The following is a 19,283-nucleotide window of genomic DNA, read 5'->3' as shown; positions in this document are numbered from 1 at the left end:
CATAGGAGGGGTGACGAGACATAGCCTGCGTTCGAGTACAAGAGGATGACATTCTTCCAGGTTTCTAGACAGGCCCTTAGGAAGGCATCAGACATTGGGTTGGAAAACAGCTGGGGAGAGAGAAGGGGCTGAGACAGGAGACATCCTACTCAGCTCAGACGGCTGAGACCCGAGCTGCATCGCTTACTTCTTGGAGTGGCTCACTGCAGAGTTCAGGTGAAGGTCGTTGTGTGACTCATACTGGTTCCCAGCATATGCTCTAAATGCGGGAGGAGTCTGCTCCAACTCCTTATGGAAGCAGACAAGGTATCTGTTATAAATAAATAAATAGTACAGGCTGACAAAGACCTCAGCTTAGGATGGGGGCTGGAGAATGTTAATGTCTTCCAAACTCACTCACTCGGGCTTCAGAGCTAGCCGAGTTCATTATTCTCTCTCCTAAGTATTTTTAGAGTTGAGATGTACATTGTTATATTATCCTGGTGTCAGGATTTTAATATATTCTTGCAGTTCCTTGACAGGGGATGCTAAGTCCTAAAATAAGTAGTTTATTTCAAGTCACGAAGAGGGAACGAGCCTTGAAGTCTGGATCTAGGTGATGACTCTATTTCTTGCTGCCGTGTATGTGTGTGTTTGTGTGTGTGTGTGGTGTGTGTTGTAAGTTTCAACCTTCCACCTTATTTAGAGATTTGGTTTTGCCCTTCATATTTGGGAAATTGCTGAGTTATTATTTCTTATTATGATAAGTGCAGCAGAAATGGGAGGAGAAGGTCAAGGACCATGACATGATTTTGGGATTTTCATTGAAATAATTAAGAAACCAGTGAGGCTCAGGTGTACGATGCCTCTCATCTCATTCTGAGATCACATCCTTGAGACAAATCTTAGATGCTACACAATTTGGGAAAGTCACTGTAATTGTAGAGTTGCTCTTTTTAAACCGCTTCATTTTACAGATAATAGACACAAGTCTAGAAAATTACAGTTTCTTGCCCAAGACCCAAAATGAATCTGATTATCGACCAAGGCCTATCATATTATCTGCCTGTCCATTCGATGATTTACTGCAGATCTAAATATCACGGGATGCATTTTTATGCCCTTTTAATGATTTTACTAGATTGGGTCTATGATTGCACTAGTTACCTACTGCTGTGTAATAAATCATCCTGAAACATAGTAGTTGGATACAATCATGTGTGATCTCACACGATTCTGAGGGCAGGAATCTGGGAATGGCATGGCTGGATTGTTCTGCTTCACGGTCTCTCCTGAGAGGCAGTCAGGCTGTCAGTGGGGATGCATTCACGGTTATCTCAAGGGTCCACTGGGGCTGGAGAATCTACTTCCAGGCTCACTCATGTGGTCACGGGCAGGCCTGAGTTTCTTGACAGCTGTTGGCCAGAGATGTTTACTGCCCTATTACGTGGGCTTCTCCATGGTACTGTGCACAGAAAGGGAAATTGCTCCCCAAAAGTGAGCAGTGACTGATTCAAGGTTGGGGGAAAGGAGGGAGTCTGAGACGGAAGCTACAGTCATTTTTATCACCTAATCTTGGAAGTCACCTCCCAGCACGTCTGCTGTTGCTGTTAGTCACATAGACGAATGGGGATGGTGTGGGAAGTCCCTGCACAAAAGTACATGGAGGAAGCAGGGACTGCGGGGGACCGTCATGGAGACCGGCCACCACAGTGGCCACAACTGATCTTTACAAAAATGTGTCCCCCATGTCGTGGGAAGAAACTGATTCTAGGAAAGAGGTCCTATTATTTACTAGAGTTCTGACCTCGGACAAGTTACTCAGTGCCTCTGTGCCCCAGTTTCCTCATCTTTAAGACAGGAAAGATAGTGTCATAGGGAACGAGAGTGAATCCATGTCCAGTCCTTGGAGAAGAGCCTGGAAAGCAGAGTTTCTCCAGTAACTGTTAGCTGTATACATACAGTTGTTAGGGATGGATGCTAGGGTCTTAGTCTCCTACCCAATTTGTTGGAACATTGGCGCTTATATGGTGAGTTGAAAGTAATTAAAGCATGTATTGATTAACTGATTTCATAACTTATTGGAAGCTCACTTTTTGTGGCGTAATACAACAATAATATTATGAGAAATACAACAATGAAACCAACAGAGGTGAATGTAACAGTGACACAAAGTAGTCATAACAAAAGACATGATTTTGAACCTCAAAAGATTCATTATTCAGCCGTTCTCTCTGTCTCTCCCTACACACACACACACACACACACACACACACACACACACACACACACAGAGAGAGAGAGAGAGAGAGTATAGCTCAGAATGTTTTCTAACAATCTTCTATTACCAATATATGAATAAGGTTTGTGGGAGTCTAGGGAAAATCTAAGTCAGCTTGGAGGAGTTGAAGGATGTTCATGAAGAAATACCTTGCTATCCGCGCTGGGATCTGAGTGTATGGAGATCTTCACTCGTTCATGTCATGGAAGTGCCTGCAGGGGCTATAGAGTGGTAAATGCAGTGTGTGTGCAAGCACGCGTGTGTGAGAATATGTGCTCGTGTGGGTGCACATGTGTGCAGGGGTAGTGGTAGCATGGAAAAAATAAAACAGAAGAGAAATATTTCTGAGGCAGGACTCAATTTCTATATGTGAGAAACAGGAAGATACAATAAAGAAAACTGTCACTCAAGACTTTTTTTTTTTTTTTTTTTTTTTTTTTTTTTGAGACGGAGTCTCGCTGTGTCTCCCAGGCTGGAGTGCAGTGGCGTGATCTCGGCTCACTGCAAGCTCCGCCTCCCGGGTTCACGCCATTCTCCCGCCTCAGCCTCCCAAGTAGCTGAGACTACAGGCGCCCGCCACCACGCCCGGCTAGTTTTTTGTATTTTTAGTAGAGACGGGGTTTCACCATGTTAGCCAGGATAGTCTCGATCTCCTGACCTTGTGATCCACCCGCCTCGGCCTCCCAAAGTGCTGGGATTACAGGCTTGAGCCACCGCGCCCGGCCACTCAAGACTTTTGACATAAAATATGATGAATTGGGATTTTTAGAAAAACACTGGATGTTGTGAAAAGCAGGTGATTTTTCCAGGTCTCGGTTGGGGATGGGAGACAGGGCGTTGGAAGGCACATTGTGAATGTATCCATTTTGGTCTCAGAAGAAACATTTCCTGTCCATGGAATAGAATCCCCAAGGCAGTGAGGGTGTGTCTTGAGCCATTCACTCTTCCCCCTTAGCCTTAAGACCTAATAGATGCCGTCAGCTTTAATTGGTGATTCATTTATTCATTTACCAGCTTCATTAACAACAGCTTTTGAATGTTTGCCATGCTCCCTGAGCTAAGCTCTAGGTAAAAGGAAAAGATATGTCCCTACGTCATGTGTGGAGACATTGGCTATAAGTATTTCACTTGCTTTAGCCATAAGGCACCGTAGAAACTAAAGATTTTTCTGTGATCAAAATTGACAAATACGCTTCATTTAGGACCAAGTTGTAGCGCACACCCTGGAACATCTGGTCAGGCCACAGCCGTCGTAGCCCAGGGGACCTGGAGACCAAGTAGGAGGAGGCAGGAGACAAGCCTTGTGTATAAAGTGACGTAATGAAAATGGATGAGAAGCAGTGCCGCATTTTTAGTTACTTATTTGATAAATTCTTACTGAACACTGATTGTGTACGGAGCTATGAACCTGGCACAAGAGACATGCCAAAATATATCGTCACGGCTCTCACAGTGCAGAGACAGTGGCTGGTGCGGGCAGGGGTTCAACGAGGCTGCTTTCAGGCAGCAGAGGCTGGTGAAGGCCATGAGGTGTTCATGGAACATGACCCAAATCTAGGCACTAGATTGGATGTGCACAAAATAGAAAATAAGACTCCTGCCCGCAAGAAGCTTAAGACCTGAGGCAGAGATGAGGATCAGACCCCGAACTTTGAGAACATCACAAGACAGCAGGCCCGGGCAAGATGAAGATATGTGTGGTGGTGAACAGGGAAGGGTGCGGTCCCCTGGGCTTGCAAGAATGAGCCTCGGAGGGATGGGACCGCCGCAGAAGGTGGCACCAGTAACTACGCTGAAATATTTGTTGTTTCTGTGCAGGGTGACGTGGGACCTGCGGGCCTGCCTGGTGTACCAGGCTCGGTGGTGAGTCACCAGCGGTTGGAATCATAGATGCAGGCGCTGGTGGGATTGGGTTGTTGGATGATCTTCACCGCTAAGAATAAGGCAGCGCTCTTCTAAGGACAGGGGTTGGATAGGAGACTTTCAACACTCAAAATGGGGCAGAATCAGAGAAAAGTCAGGAGGCACGGCGTGACAGCATGGCTTGTGAATGAAAGGCCTTAGTGCAGCTGAGAGAGGTTGACTGTGGGTGCGGAAAGGCCAGCACCTTTGCTAATGCTTGCTTTGTCTCTCAGGTGCAGCGAGAGGGCTTGAAAGGGGAACAGGTAAGAGGCACACACGTCCTCTTCTCATGGGGATTTAGGTCACAGCAGAAACAGAGAAGCCACAACCATGATCTCAGGCTGAGCTCAGATGGAGCCTTTCAGACTCCCGTTGCCTTTCTGCCAGGAATGCAAATACCCACTCCCAGACCTCTGCTCCCTATCGAGAACTTGGAAAGTAAACTTTGAGTCAGGAAAGGGCCATGGGTAGTGGTGGGCCTGATCATATGGAGGAAAAGTCATGACTAAACACATGTTTGGCTTGTGTTACCAGGGAGCTCCAGGACCCAGAGGTCACCAAGGCCCCCCTGGGCCTCCAGGAGCTCCGGTAAGTTGTCCCTCTCCCGCGCAGGGTTTGCTCTGCACACTTCTGGGTTTGGAAGATCATAGTCATTCCCAGTGCTGAGCATGGCATTATCTCAAGTGCCTCCGCATCACCTGAGTGGGAGGTGCTGTTGTGGTCACATCTCACATAGGAAAAACTGAGCCTGGAAGAGGTGGGATAACGCTGCACATCACACAGTTGCCATGTGTGGAATGAGATTGAAGTGCAGGCACCCTACTTTCAGAGCCCCCAGTCCCCAATGGGCTGTGGTGGGGGTTTCTGGGGATTCAGTTTGATTTTTCATTTTCCTTTCAGATGAAGTAGAATAAAAACATTGGACACTTACATGCTGATTGAATCATTTCCAGCCTACTCACTTTCCCCATGTTTCTGGTCAGTTCTGACTTTGCAGTGGCCTGGGACATTTCAGCCTCTGGTTTCTCCCTCTGTTAAGAATTTAATGTTATGCAAATAACCAGCTGGGAAGAGGCCATCCAAAAGGCCCTTGTGATTATCTTATGATGTGAGTTCAGATATCGAGGATAATTAATGAGAATACAGTACACTCCACAGGGTCACTGCTTTAAAGTTGCTTCTTCTGGCAATGTGCTGCTGTTGCTTTCAAGTTACTGTATTTTATTGAAAGAAATAAAATAACTGACTTATAAATGAACATAGATCAGATTTATTTTAAGCTATTGAGGCCCACTCTTTATGAGGATGTATTTATATGTTTTTGCTGGGGTAAAACTGGAAGAAACTTAAGGGATGTTTACTTCTAGGAAAATTGGAACAATTTTATATCAAAGATTTTGGATCAGAATATCTAACTTATGTCTCTGTGACCAATCCAGGTTCAGTTTCCAGAGCTGCCCACAATTGTTGTAACTGTTGAGAGATTTAAACTAGATAATGCAGAGAAAGCAGCGTGTTTCAGTATTTACCTTTCTATGCATATATACATGGATATTTCAGATCTATTATTGGCAAATATTGAAGGTCTATACTATAGTATGTTTTCTTTTTCTTTCTTTTTTTTTTTGTTTGAGATGGAGTCTTGCTCTGTCACCCAGGCTGGAGTACAGTGGTGTGATCTCAGCTCACTGCAAGCTCCACCTCCCGGGTTCACACCATTCTCCTGCCTCAGCCTCCTGAGTAGCTGGGACTACAGGCGCCCGCCACCTCACCCAGCTAATTTTTTGTATTTTTAGTAGAGACGGGGTTTCACCGTGGTCTCAATCTCCTGACCTCGTGATCCACCCGTCTTGGCCTCCCAGAGTGCTGGGATTACAGGCGTGAGCCATCATGCCCGGCAATAGTATGTTTTCTTGTGCAAATATATGCCTATTAAGTTTGCAAGGGTGAAGATGTTATTTTTCATGTTTTACCAATGAAAACTTAGTGCACAGACATTGAGTGGTTTGCACATAACTATTGAGAAGCAGAACTGAACTTGAACCCAGATCTGACTGTGCAGCCTCTGCTGTTTTCACCATGGAGTTCACAATACTTCCTCTGAGCTGCATAAGGGGGAATTACTTTATTTCATGGCCCCCACTACAGAAGCAGCAGCTAAAGAGAGCTAGTTCTGCTTAATCATGAGGCAAACTTCTTGGCCTCTTCCTGAGATGAAAATATGTGGGTAGTCCTTTCCCTTTACCTAGATTTTGTTATGGTAAATGAGGGAGGGAGAGAAGGAAGAAACCTCAAATGTTTGTTACCACCTACCTTATATCAAGCAAAATACTGAGGCTGAAGATACAGGGATGAGGCAACTTCAGAGTCTGAAGAAGCAGCTATGTGAAAAAAGAAATAACTGCAAATAAATATTTGCAAATTCTAGATGATGAATGGGAATCCCCTGCTTGTACCATTTCTAGGGTCCGTTATACAGGACATGGGGAGGGTCTTGAACCTACCTACTTTCAAAATTCAGAATATCTTAGCTTGTTGTCCAGCAGGGTTGCCCATGGTTCTGAAGATGTCCTCTAGCCTAGACAGAATGGGATTTAGTACAATACATGATGTTATTGATAAGACTCCCTTGGGAGTGTTCAAAAAGCAAACAGCCTAACTAAAGTCCTTATTAAGAGAAGAACAGTAATGAGAGGCCCAAGACTATAAGATTCTTTAGGCGAGGACCAATATCTCCCCCGTCTCTCAATCCACAGAGTTTATCACATGGTGGGAACTTAACACACGCTTGTAGAGCTAGCCCTGCAACAGGTGTTCAAGAGGGCCACGAAAGTGAACCTGACTGTAGTGTGAGCTTACAGAAATAGAGTCATGGAAGGCACTTGGGATTAGGAACTAGAGCACCTGATTTTATGGTCCACCAAGTAATTTTGTGGCTTTGGTGACATTGCTTAATCTCTGATCGTCATTCGATTCACCCCTAACTTGGAAATCTGCCGCAGCGGCATCTTATGTAAACATACTATGAGGTTAAATGAGCTGCTCTCTGAAGCAGAGAGCCATGGAGCCTGACTGAGCCCAATGCTGATATCAATTGTCACTTCTATCTGCTTTTGAATCCCTGGCAGCACCTAGCTCGGGGCCTTCTGCAGAGCAGTTACTTTCTAAATATTCATTGGATTGAATTGAATTGAGAAGCTGGCTTCAGTGACTTCTGTCGAGAATGGAAAATTTTGAGTTTGTGTTCAGCAATCCCAGAGAGAGGAAAATATATCCCATTCTCGAAATGGAAACAGTGTTCAGCATTCTGCATCCAAATGCTGGCATCTTTCATCCTTTCCCCAAGATGAAAGAGGCTCTGATAGTTTTACCAACGTCTGGTGGAGCCACTAAAGGGCCAGCCATGTAGATCAATGCCAGGCATTTCTTGACGCTTAAAAGACACGTGCCTTTAGGGCCTTCTCTTTCTGTGTGTCCTTAGCTCAACAGACTCCTTGTTAGGAAGAGAGATCCACACCTTTAATTACTGCAGTTTGTCCATTGATTTATTCATTTACATGGCGTTATTAAGAGAAAAGACCTTTGACCTAAATGCAGCTTGGTCACGTATAGTTAGGCAAAATTTAGCAGCAGTAGCTATTAGTATGATCATCAGGAAAATAATATTTATTGAAGGTGGGGAAACTGAAGTGCAGAGAGGGCATTTCTGGCCAAATTCACCTGGAAGTGGTGATAGAGTCACAGCTTAAGCTTAGGGTTTCAGTTTCCCACTCACATGGTATGCCTCATTCTATGGAAAAAATCAGGGTTCTGTCAGAGGACCTGGGTGCTGTGCCCCAACTTTAGAACCCATTCATAACTGCTCAGTAGTTGGTTGTATCATCCCCACTTCAGAGGTGAGATAACTGAGGTTTAACGGCACCAACTGACTTGCCTGAGCTCATGCGGCAGAATCGAGGCAGGACGAGGGGGCAGGATGTGAATGAGGTCAGTATGACCCCTCCCTGCACCAATGTTCCTTGGTTAATTGAAATTGATCTTTCCTAACAATTTCATTCATTTGTCCAGACTGTCATGTTTTGCATATCACCGTTGCCTGAGGGTCAGATAGTCTATGCCAATTCTTTCTGAGCCAGCAGTCTACAGGGAAAGGGCACTGGGCTTAGAATCAAAGACACTTAGGTTCCAATTTGTTTCTGTGTGCTTTGTGCAAACCACTAAAGCAAGCTATTGGATGCTTACAGTACTCAGGATAAAGTATGAACTATGTTTCTTACATCCTAACTGTTCAACATACTTAATCAGATCAGATAGATGTACATGTTTTAAAGTGTTATCGGTTTGAGACAATGGGACCTCCCAATTTCTCCATTGGAACAGGATGGTATTACACTATTCAATGAGGGTAAGATTCTGAAGCCTAAGCTTTAGAATTTAAGCCCTGCATTTACCATTGTGTTTCTCTCTCTTTTTCCTTTGTGTTTCTCCTAAAGGGTCCAATAGGCCCAGAAGGCAGGGATGGACCTCCTGGTTTGCAAGGTCTCCGAGTAAGTAAACTCTCTTTTCTTTGTGATTCCTCAGCTCACCCACACTGGTCCCTATTTTATAATGCCATGCAGAGAAGATAGACAGTGTCAGTTTCAGGGGCTTGAAATGAATATTGGAAGTAGAATGAAGGGTTGGATTCAGTTCATCAAACATGGTTGAGGTTCTACTATGTGTTCTGCCTTGAGTTGGGCCTCTGGGACATGGAGATCAGTCAGTTGTCTGCCACGAGTCATATAGAGAGACATGAATCCACTGGGTGATCCCAGCCCCAGAGCGGGGAAGCCCAGTGCTGAGGGTACACAGAGAAGAGGCAACTGACCCAGCCTGGGGGGCTTCTTGAAGGAGATGATATTTAAGCTAAGTCTTGAGAAAAGTGAGAAAAAGTAGGGGTGAAATGATACAGCTGTGCATCTAATATATCCATGCTATTGAATATGATGCATCATGGTATTTAATTAATTTAATTAAGCACCTGTTTTCCTATCTAGATTGTGTACACTGTAAGGGTATAATTCACCAGTAAGTTCAGCTCTTGAAACAATGCCGTACATTCTGAGGAAGGCTGCAGAAGCATGCTTGGGTTGTACCCCCATCCCCTCCGATGCTCCCACAGCAAACTGGACTGAAAGCCAGACTCAACTCTGTGTCCCCAGTTCCCACCAAGGTGCCTGGCACAGGGCAGGAAGTCAGCTCACAGTTTTTGAACTGTAACCCTTAAGCTTGTACCACTTTTTACTAGTTCACATGGTTAACAATCTGAGGGCCAAAGGCATCCACAGACGGGACAGGTAGCTCCAGGGACCAGTGAGCTTCCTGCCTCTGGAGGTTTACACCACTGATGGGTGGGTGGGAATGGAGTCCTGGCATCTGGGAGAGGCAGCCCTCATCCCACATATGGCCTCTCTTAGCCTGGACAATCTGTAGCTCAGTGACGTGGATGGTGCCATATATTTTGCTGTGGATTGACTTCATCTAAGGGAGTTGCCTCCCTATCACACTTCACATCCTCAGTTCTGAAAGGGGATGGCTTGCTCTTCTAATTCAGCGCTGACTCCAACCTGTACTTACCCACTAGTTAACTTCAGTCTTTGGTTTTCAAAGAACTGTGTCTCCTATAACCCTTTTGAATTCTCAAGATTCTACAAATAATTTATTTTAAGGCTAGGTGAGATGCAGAAAGGCATCATGAAGGTGCACTGGGTGAGAGAGATTGTATTAGTCTGTTCTTACGCTGCTGATAAACACATGCCCAAGACTGGGCAATTTACCAGAGAAAGGTTTAATGGACTTACAGTTCCACATGGCTGGGGAGGCCCCACAATCATGGCAGAAGGCAAGGAGGAGCAAGTTACGTCTTACATGGATGACAGCAGGCAAAGAGAGAGCTTGTGTCGGGAAACTCCTGTTTTTAAAACCACCGGCTCTTCTGAGGCTCATTTACTATCATGAGAACAGCATGGGAATAGACATCCCCCCATAATTCAATCACCTCCTACCGGGTTCCTCCCACAGTATGTGGGAACTGTGGGAGTTACAATTCAAGATGAGATTTGGGTGGGGACACAGTCAAACCGTATCAGAGATTCACTCGCCCCCACTTCCCATTCAGCATCCCCAGTTTCCCTGTCAGTCAAGTGAGGCAGGCAGGTGGGTCAAAGCCAGGTGTCTCCCTCCTCCATAGAGTGGAAGGATCCTGGACTTCAGAACAAGATGCACCTGGGATTGGAGCACTGCTCCACTTCTCAGCAGCTGTGTGACCCTTGCAAGTCACCTGGTCTCTCCAGGCCGGTTTACTTCTTGCTACAGTGGGGAAGGCGTCACCAGCTGTGTTGTTAGGAGAAAAAGTGCTCAGGAAGGAACTTGGCCCCGGTTGGGCAGCATGATGTGACAGCTGACATGGCTGTCATTCTCTCAACATGCTCCTGCACAGTCTTAAGAGAAAACAACAATCTTTGTGCATTTATGTAATTAATGTTTACATGAAGCTTTTTTCATTTTGCATTGAACTTGGGCAATTGTTACTTTTCCAAAGTAGAATTAGATGATGGGTGGAACTGTTTATATAAAGATGACTGTGAAGGTTTTTAAAATCTACATCTTTATCTAATTTACTCTTATTAAGGTGGGGAGGGAACATCTTGCCCAGAGCTCACTCATCAGGCTCATACCTTCTGTATTAGTCAATTTTCGTACTGCTGATAGACATACCCAAGACTGTGTAATTTATAAAGGAAAAGAGGTTTAATGGACTCACAGTTCCACGGGGCTGGGGAGGCCTCACAATCATGGCAGAAGGTGAATGGACTCACAGTTTCACGTGTCTGGGGAGGTCTCACAATCATGTCAGAAGGTGAAAGACATGCTTTATGTGGCAGCAAGGAGAGAATGAGAACCAAGTGAAAGGGGTTTCCCTTGTAAAACCATCAAATCTTGTGAGACTTATTCACTGCCACGAGAACAGTATGAGGGAAACTGCCCCCGTGATTCAATTATCTCCCACCAGGTCCCTCCCACAACACATGGGAATTATGGGAGCTACAAGTCAAGATGAGATTTGGGTGGGGTCACAGCCAAACCATATCACCTTCTTAGATACAACTTCTTTAAACCTGCTGGGTGTGCTTCCCAGGGTGACTATTGTCATCTTCAGAAATACTTTTTACCCTTCTGAGCAATACCAGCCATCCATGCAATGGTGCTTGGCCTGGTCTGAGCTTAACACAATCCACAGGCCTTGGAAATTGGGCAATACACCGGGGTCTGGAGATTTGAGGAATAAAACAAGGAGATCCAGAGAAGCAAGCAGGGTGAGGGTTTGGGGTACAGTGATGATGGGCAAAGGTAGGATATGGTGTTTATTGAGCTCCAATTACATGGCAGCTCCCATAACAGCCCTGCTATCCCCATTTCTGCAGATGAAGGACAGGCTCTGATACAGCACAGCCATCAGTGGCCCCTCAGGGATTCGCACTGCGGGTTGTGTGTCCCCAAAGCCCGACTTCTCATTTTCTCCCTTCTTTCTTTCCATGTGTCAGTCTGTCCAAAAGCTCATGTTGAGTTCTTGTGATGCACAGACACTCTGCTAAATGCTTTGGGATTTTCTGAAAACATTAAGGTCTCGGCTACCAGGAGCTCACAGGTCGGCTAGAGAGCTCAGTGTATGTAAATAGGTGACCTCAATGGAGACTGAGGAAGACTACAGATGTTCAGAGGATAGAGGGGATCTCAGCTTGAGGGAGTCTGCTGAGAGGAGCACGGGGGCTGGAAACTGGCACATCCAAGGGAAAAGGTGATGTTTGAGGTGGCCTTGCAGGAGTGAGTGAGTTTTCCATGGGAGTCAATGGGATCATTGAAATCAGTGTTTTGGGTATGGAAAGTGCCCCCTTGAGAAGGCATCCTGCCTCTGCACACTTGCTTACACCCATCAGCTTTGTCCTGGACTTCTTCCTCTTCAGTTTGGAAACTCATTGGTATAATTAAAATGGCTGCAGACATGGCTTCTAGTTCGGGCTCTGCTGGCATCATACTGGGGACTCTCAACCAGTTCCTCTTTTCTTCCTCTTGTGTTCCCTTTTCCAACTTTTTTGCTGTTTTTCTTTTACTTGCTCTTATTCCTTCCTGCCCCTTTTGTTCTCACCTTTCCTTCCACAGATTCATCCATTCAACAAATATTTCTTCTTCTGTATCTACCGGGTACCAGGCAGTGTTGTAGGCAAGTAAGTAGTTCAGGAACAAGAAGGAAGCTCTTGCCCGCATAGTGTTTATATTCTGGCAGGCAAGGCGAAAGAGACGTAATAGCATGTAAGCAGGTGATGGAGGAAGCCCCAGTGAAGACAATTTTCCTTGAACAGGCCCTCTGGGGGTGAGGATGTTGGTCAAACTGATAGCTGGGGAAGAGCCTGACAGGCAGAAGGTCCTGGGGCAGGCACAGGTGCAGAGTGTTAGAGCCCAGAGGGCCGTGTGGCTGGACCCAGCAAGGGGCCTGGCAGGAGAAGAGGTTCATTTCAGGCCTCGTGGGCCATCATAAGGACTTTGGCTTTTACCGCGAGTAACCAATGGAGCTTTTACGTGTTTTCAAAAAACGTTTTATGATGAAAAACAAATTTACGATGAAAAAATGTTTTATGATGAAATGTTTTATGATGATTGATCATCCACAAAAGTAGAAAGGACAGTAAAATGAACCTTCATATACCCCAAACCCACTCAACACTTATAAGTGATTGAAAAACTTATTTTATATAAACCAACACTCACTTCTACCCACCACTGAATTCCCTGAAAGCAAGTCCTAAAATCATCACATCATGTTGTTTCTAAATATTTCAGTATGTTGTCTCCAAAAGAGAAGGAATCTTAAGAGACACAAAACCATAATACCATTATTTTACTTAAATCTATGAACACTGCTTCTGGAAGCTACATCAAATAATTTCATGTTCAAGATGGGCTTATCTCATACGTTTCTGGTTGTGGTTGCTCATTCTGGGGTTTCGAGGGTCGCAGTGGCAGGGCCCGGGTTGTGCCCTAAACACATTCACGTGTCTTGTTGTGTTGAGAACAGACTGCAGGAAGGAGGCCAGTTAGGAGGCTCCCACAGTGATCCACTGAGAAAGGGCAGGGGCTGGGCAGAGCATAGGGCTTCTGAGCACCCATCCTCGTTCAGGTCGGATGCCAGGTGGAGGCCATGCTGAGGAAAGGGCAGAAGTCATGCTCTGGAAGGCCCAGCGTCTAGCAGAGGAGAGTGAACCGAGAGTGAACCAAGACTGACAAGGCGGGATGGCGGGAGCATTAGCACAGGGTGCAGAGCAACACAGAGGACGGCTCCCCGCTTGTCCTGCTTCCTCTAGTGAATCACGGATGATGAGCAAGTGGGTTTTGGGGGGCCCATGGCCTTTCAGTCATCATGGGTAATTCCCTGATTCAGGTTGTGTTCTGTCCTGTGGATATTGCTAGCTCAGTGCCTGCATCTATGGAGAAAAAGGGAGTAGAAGCAAATTGTAATGTTGTGGGCTTGGAAGCAGCTTCCTGTTCAGTCAGTCTCTGGCTGAGTCAGGAAAATGCGAGACAAAATGACTTATTCAAAAAATTATCTCTCTCCTTCCCTTGCCATGACCTGTCATTTCCTCCTCATCAACTTCAATTGAAACATCACTCAGAAGAGCTCCTGGGCATCACTGCACATGCTGAGGCTGTGCAAGGGGAAGAGACGAGGCTGACGGCTGACAGCAGGCAGGAACTTGGGCATGGAGAGACAGACACTAAACACGGGGTGGGGGGCAACAGAACCCAGGCCCTTTATTTTAGAGATTAGCAACAGGCAGACAGGATAATCCCTGGCAAAGTAAATGCATTCATTTTGGACAAAGCTGGTATTTTTCCACATTCACATGGTGAAAGGGAGAATTGAGAGCGAGGCACGCTCCATGCCATCCCCGGAGCTGCAGGAGACGCCCGCCCACCCGCCCGCCCGCCTGCTGGAGGGCGGTAGCAGTCACCAGGCAGAGAGATAGAGAAGGACTGCATTTCTCTTTCCAAGGCTTTAATTTCCTGCCTGTTGTCTGAGCTCGGCATTAAGGAGGTTGATCAGGGAGCGCTGTCACCTAGCTGAAATGAGAGATGCTGCAGTTGCATCTGAATCTGGAATGTTTCGGCAGAAGAACCAGCCTGGCTGAAGGCCACTGCAGCAGTGGAACCTTTCAGAGCTTCCAGGAGGCTCACTTTTCCAATAAAAAAATTGTCATGCCCGAATCATCCACCTCAAAATGGCTGTCACTGTTATTCTCACACCACCCCATTTTAATTTTCTGCAGATTTATCTGATATTTTTCTTATTTGAGAATTTGTTTTTGTTTTCTTCAATAGAATGTAAGACTGTGAGAGGAAGGACTTTTTCTTATTTATTTTTGTAACCATAGTAATGAGAAGAGTCGCTCACACCTGTAAAACATACATATTTTATAGACACATACATAGTTATAAATACAATAGGAATATGCATATAAAATATGTATAATAGATAATGGCATTAATATAATCTCCTACAGTTAGGGAACATAAGTGAATGACTAGAAGAGGACAAGATTCAGAACTGGGTGCCTGGTCACCTGTGTTCTCACCTTCTACAGGGGATGCCTCATTTTGGAGAAGAGAACGTGGTCCCTTCTTACACCTTGCCTTGCTCTGTGGCACTGAGTCTCGGCTGAAATCACCTAGACATCATCTCTCATCTTCTCTGGAAGATAAAAAAAAAAAAAAAAGAAAAATTGCTAAAAAAAATTGTATATTGTGACACATTTCAACAAAATGTAAAATTTGGAATGTCTATGGAAGCATTGTGGCAGCAGGGATCTTTGAGACTCCAGTGAGAAATACATCCAGAAACGTGAATGACCTTCTCAAGGTCACTTAGATCTTTGTCATTGCTCTTCCCACAGCGGGTGACAACCTTTTTGGTTCCTCTGATCATTTTCTCAATATCTTCTGGTTTCTCTTCCCTCTCATCAATAGATGAGGACTGGAGAGGTGATCCTATCCAACAAGATGTCGCCTCTTACAAAGATGGCAGTACTCCCCACCCATCCCACGGTGTTCTTGACTGTGTGTCATTTACTTTAAGAACACATGTTAAAAATGGAATCTCTCTTTAAAGGTGTATAGCTAAGAGAAGGGAGAAAGGAAATAACATTGATTGAATAGTCCCTGCATAGCAGGCACTTCCCTTGGGAACTGTTTGCACCCATGATTCTTATTTAATTCCCACAAGGATTCTATGAGATATGGTGGTTTTAATCCCATTCCACTAATTAGGAGTCTAAGACTTAAAGGTATACATCAAATTACTGAGTGTCACCCAGGCTGTAGGTAATGGGGGTACTGATACCTGGGGCATGAGATCTGCCTGGCTCCAAATTCTCCACCCTCTTTGCTTCGATATTGTGAGTATGAGTCTGTGTGTGTGTGTGTGTGTGTGTGTGTGTGTGTGTGTGTGTGTGTATCCATGTGCATATCAGAATTCTAACATGGAAGTTAACTGTCCTTGCTGTGCATGCTTTGAATAGATCTAGGGCGCTCAATACCTGACCATGCCTGTCCAATAGGATGCACTGGGCACGCATCAGCTTAATCCCTGGCTTTCCCTTGGAACCAAGGGTCTCATTATTGTCGAAGTTTATCTGGCCCACCACCTCTCATTTCTAGTAGATTTGAGGAAGGAAACATGGCCAGTCTTTTTCTGCAGTGGCAGCCTAGGTTGAATTTGTTTTCCTTTTTCATTCTAAAATCTTTTTCCTGCCTTTTCCTGCTTTACCAGATGGTAACAGTGTTGTTTGGATCCTAGGCTACTGTTTGATTCATTTCATGGCATGAAGCCAGGGTTTATATTAGGACACCCTAGGTTTTCCCTGCACACCTGATTTCAGCTCTAACCAGTAGAAAATAATCATGTTTGACATTTGGAGGCCTGGAGAACAGGAACTGAGCAGAAGACCATACGGCACATATTAGAATCAGTTGCACAAGCAATCCTTTTATCTGTTAATGGCCCCTCAGATGACTGTGTTAACTCATCCTGGCTGGGAGAGAATTGCTGTTCCGAATTTCTAGGCTTCCCTCCTCTCTGTAGGCAGACAGGAAACCTTGGAAATACCAGTTCTGCTCAGCAGCTTGGCATTCAGAATGGCTTGAAAAATCCGCCCTCTTGATAAATTATAAACACTTAATCCAGATATTGTGCTGGGTAGCAATTTAAAAGAGAAAAAAAGAAAAATGACAAGAAACAGGCGTATTGTTAGTAAAACAGCTCTTTATTTCCACAATATTTATTTTTTCTAGCATTTTTCAAATGTCTGCAACCAGTTATGGGACAAAACTGCAGAGGTTACATAGCCGCTGCTACATCTACCTTTATTAGAGTTGCTACTATCACCACCACCACCAATAATGTTAGCAGCATCACCATCACCATCACCAAGATCACCACCACCATTACCACCATCACCATCAATCCACCATCACCATCATGATCACTACCACCATCATCATCTACTCCACCATCATAATCACTACTACCATCATCATCGACTCTACCATCACCATCACCATCACCATCAACTCCACCATCATGATCACTACCACCATCACCATCAACTCTACCATCACCATCACCACTATCACCACCACCATTACCACTATCACCATCAACTCCACCATCACCATCATAATCACTACTACCATCATCATCAACTCTACCATCACCATCACTATCAACTCTACCATCATCATCACAATCACTACCATCATCACCATCAACTCCACCATCATCACAATCACTACCATCATCACCATCAACTCCACCATCATCACAATCACTACCACCATCACCATCACCATCACTACTATCATCACCATCATCAACTCCACCATCACCATCACCATCACCAACTCCACCATCACCATCACCACTATCATCACCATCACCATCATAATCACCATCAACTCTACCATCACCATCAACTCCACCATCACCATCAACTCCACCATCACAATCACTACTACCATCAACTCTACCATCACCATCACCATCAACTCCACCATTACCATCATGATCACTACCACCATCACCATCATCAACTCCACCATCACCATCACCACTATCATCATCTCCACCATTACCATCACCATCACTACTATCATCACCATCACCACCATCATCACCATCACCATCAATTCTACCATCACCATCACTACCATCACCATCAACTCCACCATCACCATCACGATCACTACTACCATCATCATCAACTCTACCATCATCAACTCTACCATCACCATCAACTCTACCATCACCATCACCATCAACTCCACCATCACAGTCACTACCACCATCACCATCACTACTATCATCACCATCACCATCACCATCATCAACTCTACCATCACCATCATCAACTCTACCATCACCATCACCATCACTACTATCATCACCATCACCATCAACTCAGCCATCACCATCACTACCACCATCACCATCAACTCCATCATCACCACCATCACCATTAATGCCCTCACCATCAATGCCACCACAAGACCCCATCACCACCACCACCACCATCATTATCATCAAAATCACCAACTGCTACCACTGTCCTCACCATAACCACTATTACTAAGTACTTTGTGGGCATCATCTAATTTAAACTCTGTGGCACTGCTAGGAGGTTGAGATTTTGAAACCAGATCTATTTGGCGCACAGTCTATCACCCACTACAAGAACACAAAGGAGCCAGAATATGACTCTCACTATTTCTTCCTCATAGTCATTATCATCTTCTGCCTCATTCTCATCACTGTCTGTTATAGTTGAGGGATGCTTTATTGTGTTTTATAAATAGCTTCCTCAAATATTAAATCATTTCTTCTCCTATTATCTTTTGAAATAATTATCATGATTATAATCTTCCATGTGGGAAAACAAAGACTCAGCAGGTTAAATGGCTTATCCTTCCAATGTACCTTAGATTTAGACTTCTTTTCCTTACAATATCATAGAGGAAAGGGGTTGAGAGAAAGAACACAGAGAATTCCTTTGATTCTACTCACTTGGAGCTTTGTATCCCACCCCTGGCAATTCTAACTTGTTAGCTCTTGGGTAGCTCTGGGGAATCCATGTCTCAAGTATTTATTTCTCATCGTTTGAACTGTTATTTGTCATTACTGCTGAAGCTTCGTGGAAGAGGTGGCACTGAACTGGGATGTGATTTTGGTGGGCTGAGCTGTGAAGGGAGGATTACAGACAGAGGGAGCAGCATGGCAACGGCTCAGGCATCGGAAGTCCTAAGCAGGTGTTTGGGGCTGAGCTAAGCAGTCCATTTGGGCTCTTGCTTGGGAGACAGTGGTGTGAACCCTGGACACCTAATTGAAAAGGTAGGTTAGAACCCCAGGACTTGGAATTTCCAAATCAAACAGCTCAGATATGTCTTTGGGATAATGAAGCTCCTCTAACTACTTAAGAGAAGAGAAGTGACTTGGACAGAGCTTCTTTCACTCTTTGGGAAGGATAACCTGCCTGCACAGGTTGGCCCAGGAGGGCCTGAAGGAAGAGACTGGGCCTGGGAACAGGGTGGGTTCCTGTGGCTGTGGCTACAGAAGGAAGGCCAGCTTTGAAAGACACTGGAATGGCCCATGATGCTGGGGGAGTGGAAGGTACAGAGGCCAGAGACATGTTACCCTGAGGCTTCTCTGGGTGATGCCCCTTCATGGATGACCCATGAAAGACCTGCTCTGACGCTTTTCTTTCTCTGGCCTCTTGCCACCTTTTTGGTTTTTTTCTCCTTGCTGAAAACCTAATGCTTATGATGTTTGCTTCCATAGATGTGTTTCTTTGCATTTCTCTCTTGTCCACCACGTGCCTCCTACTTGCCCATATGCCTGCTCTTCCAGATCAATTGATTCAACTTTCCTGGCACAGGAACACCTCCTGCATTCATGCCTTTTACAAATCCTGTTGTTAACTTAGGTGTTCACCTTCCTGAGCATGAGTAACGTTGTTACATAAGATCCTGGGGTCAGCTG

General features: G+C 45.0%; 1 protein-coding gene across 2 annotated transcripts in view; it reads left to right on the top strand.

Moving 5' to 3' along the window:
• Positions 1–19,283, top strand: part of COL22A1 (collagen type XXII alpha 1 chain) — a 327,910-nt gene that overhangs the window by 154,618 nt on the left and 154,009 nt on the right. For both annotated transcript variants that reach the window (XM_028852945.2, XM_077942884.1), the window contains exons 19-22: positions 4,079–4,123; positions 4,396–4,425; positions 4,697–4,750; positions 8,656–8,709. In XM_028852945.2, the coding sequence (XP_028708778.2) occupies positions 4,079–4,123; positions 4,396–4,425; positions 4,697–4,750; positions 8,656–8,709 (183 nt within the window). The remainder of the gene's footprint in view (positions 1–4,078; positions 4,124–4,395; positions 4,426–4,696; positions 4,751–8,655; positions 8,710–19,283) is intronic.

This window comes from Macaca mulatta, chromosome 8 (genome assembly GCF_049350105.2).
Source record: "Macaca mulatta isolate MMU2019108-1 chromosome 8, T2T-MMU8v2.0, whole genome shotgun sequence".
Lineage (NCBI taxonomy): Eukaryota > Metazoa > Chordata > Mammalia > Primates > Cercopithecidae > Macaca > Macaca mulatta.
The sequence above is the reverse complement of the archived record's forward strand: the minus strand, read 5'-3'. Positions and strand labels throughout refer to the sequence as shown.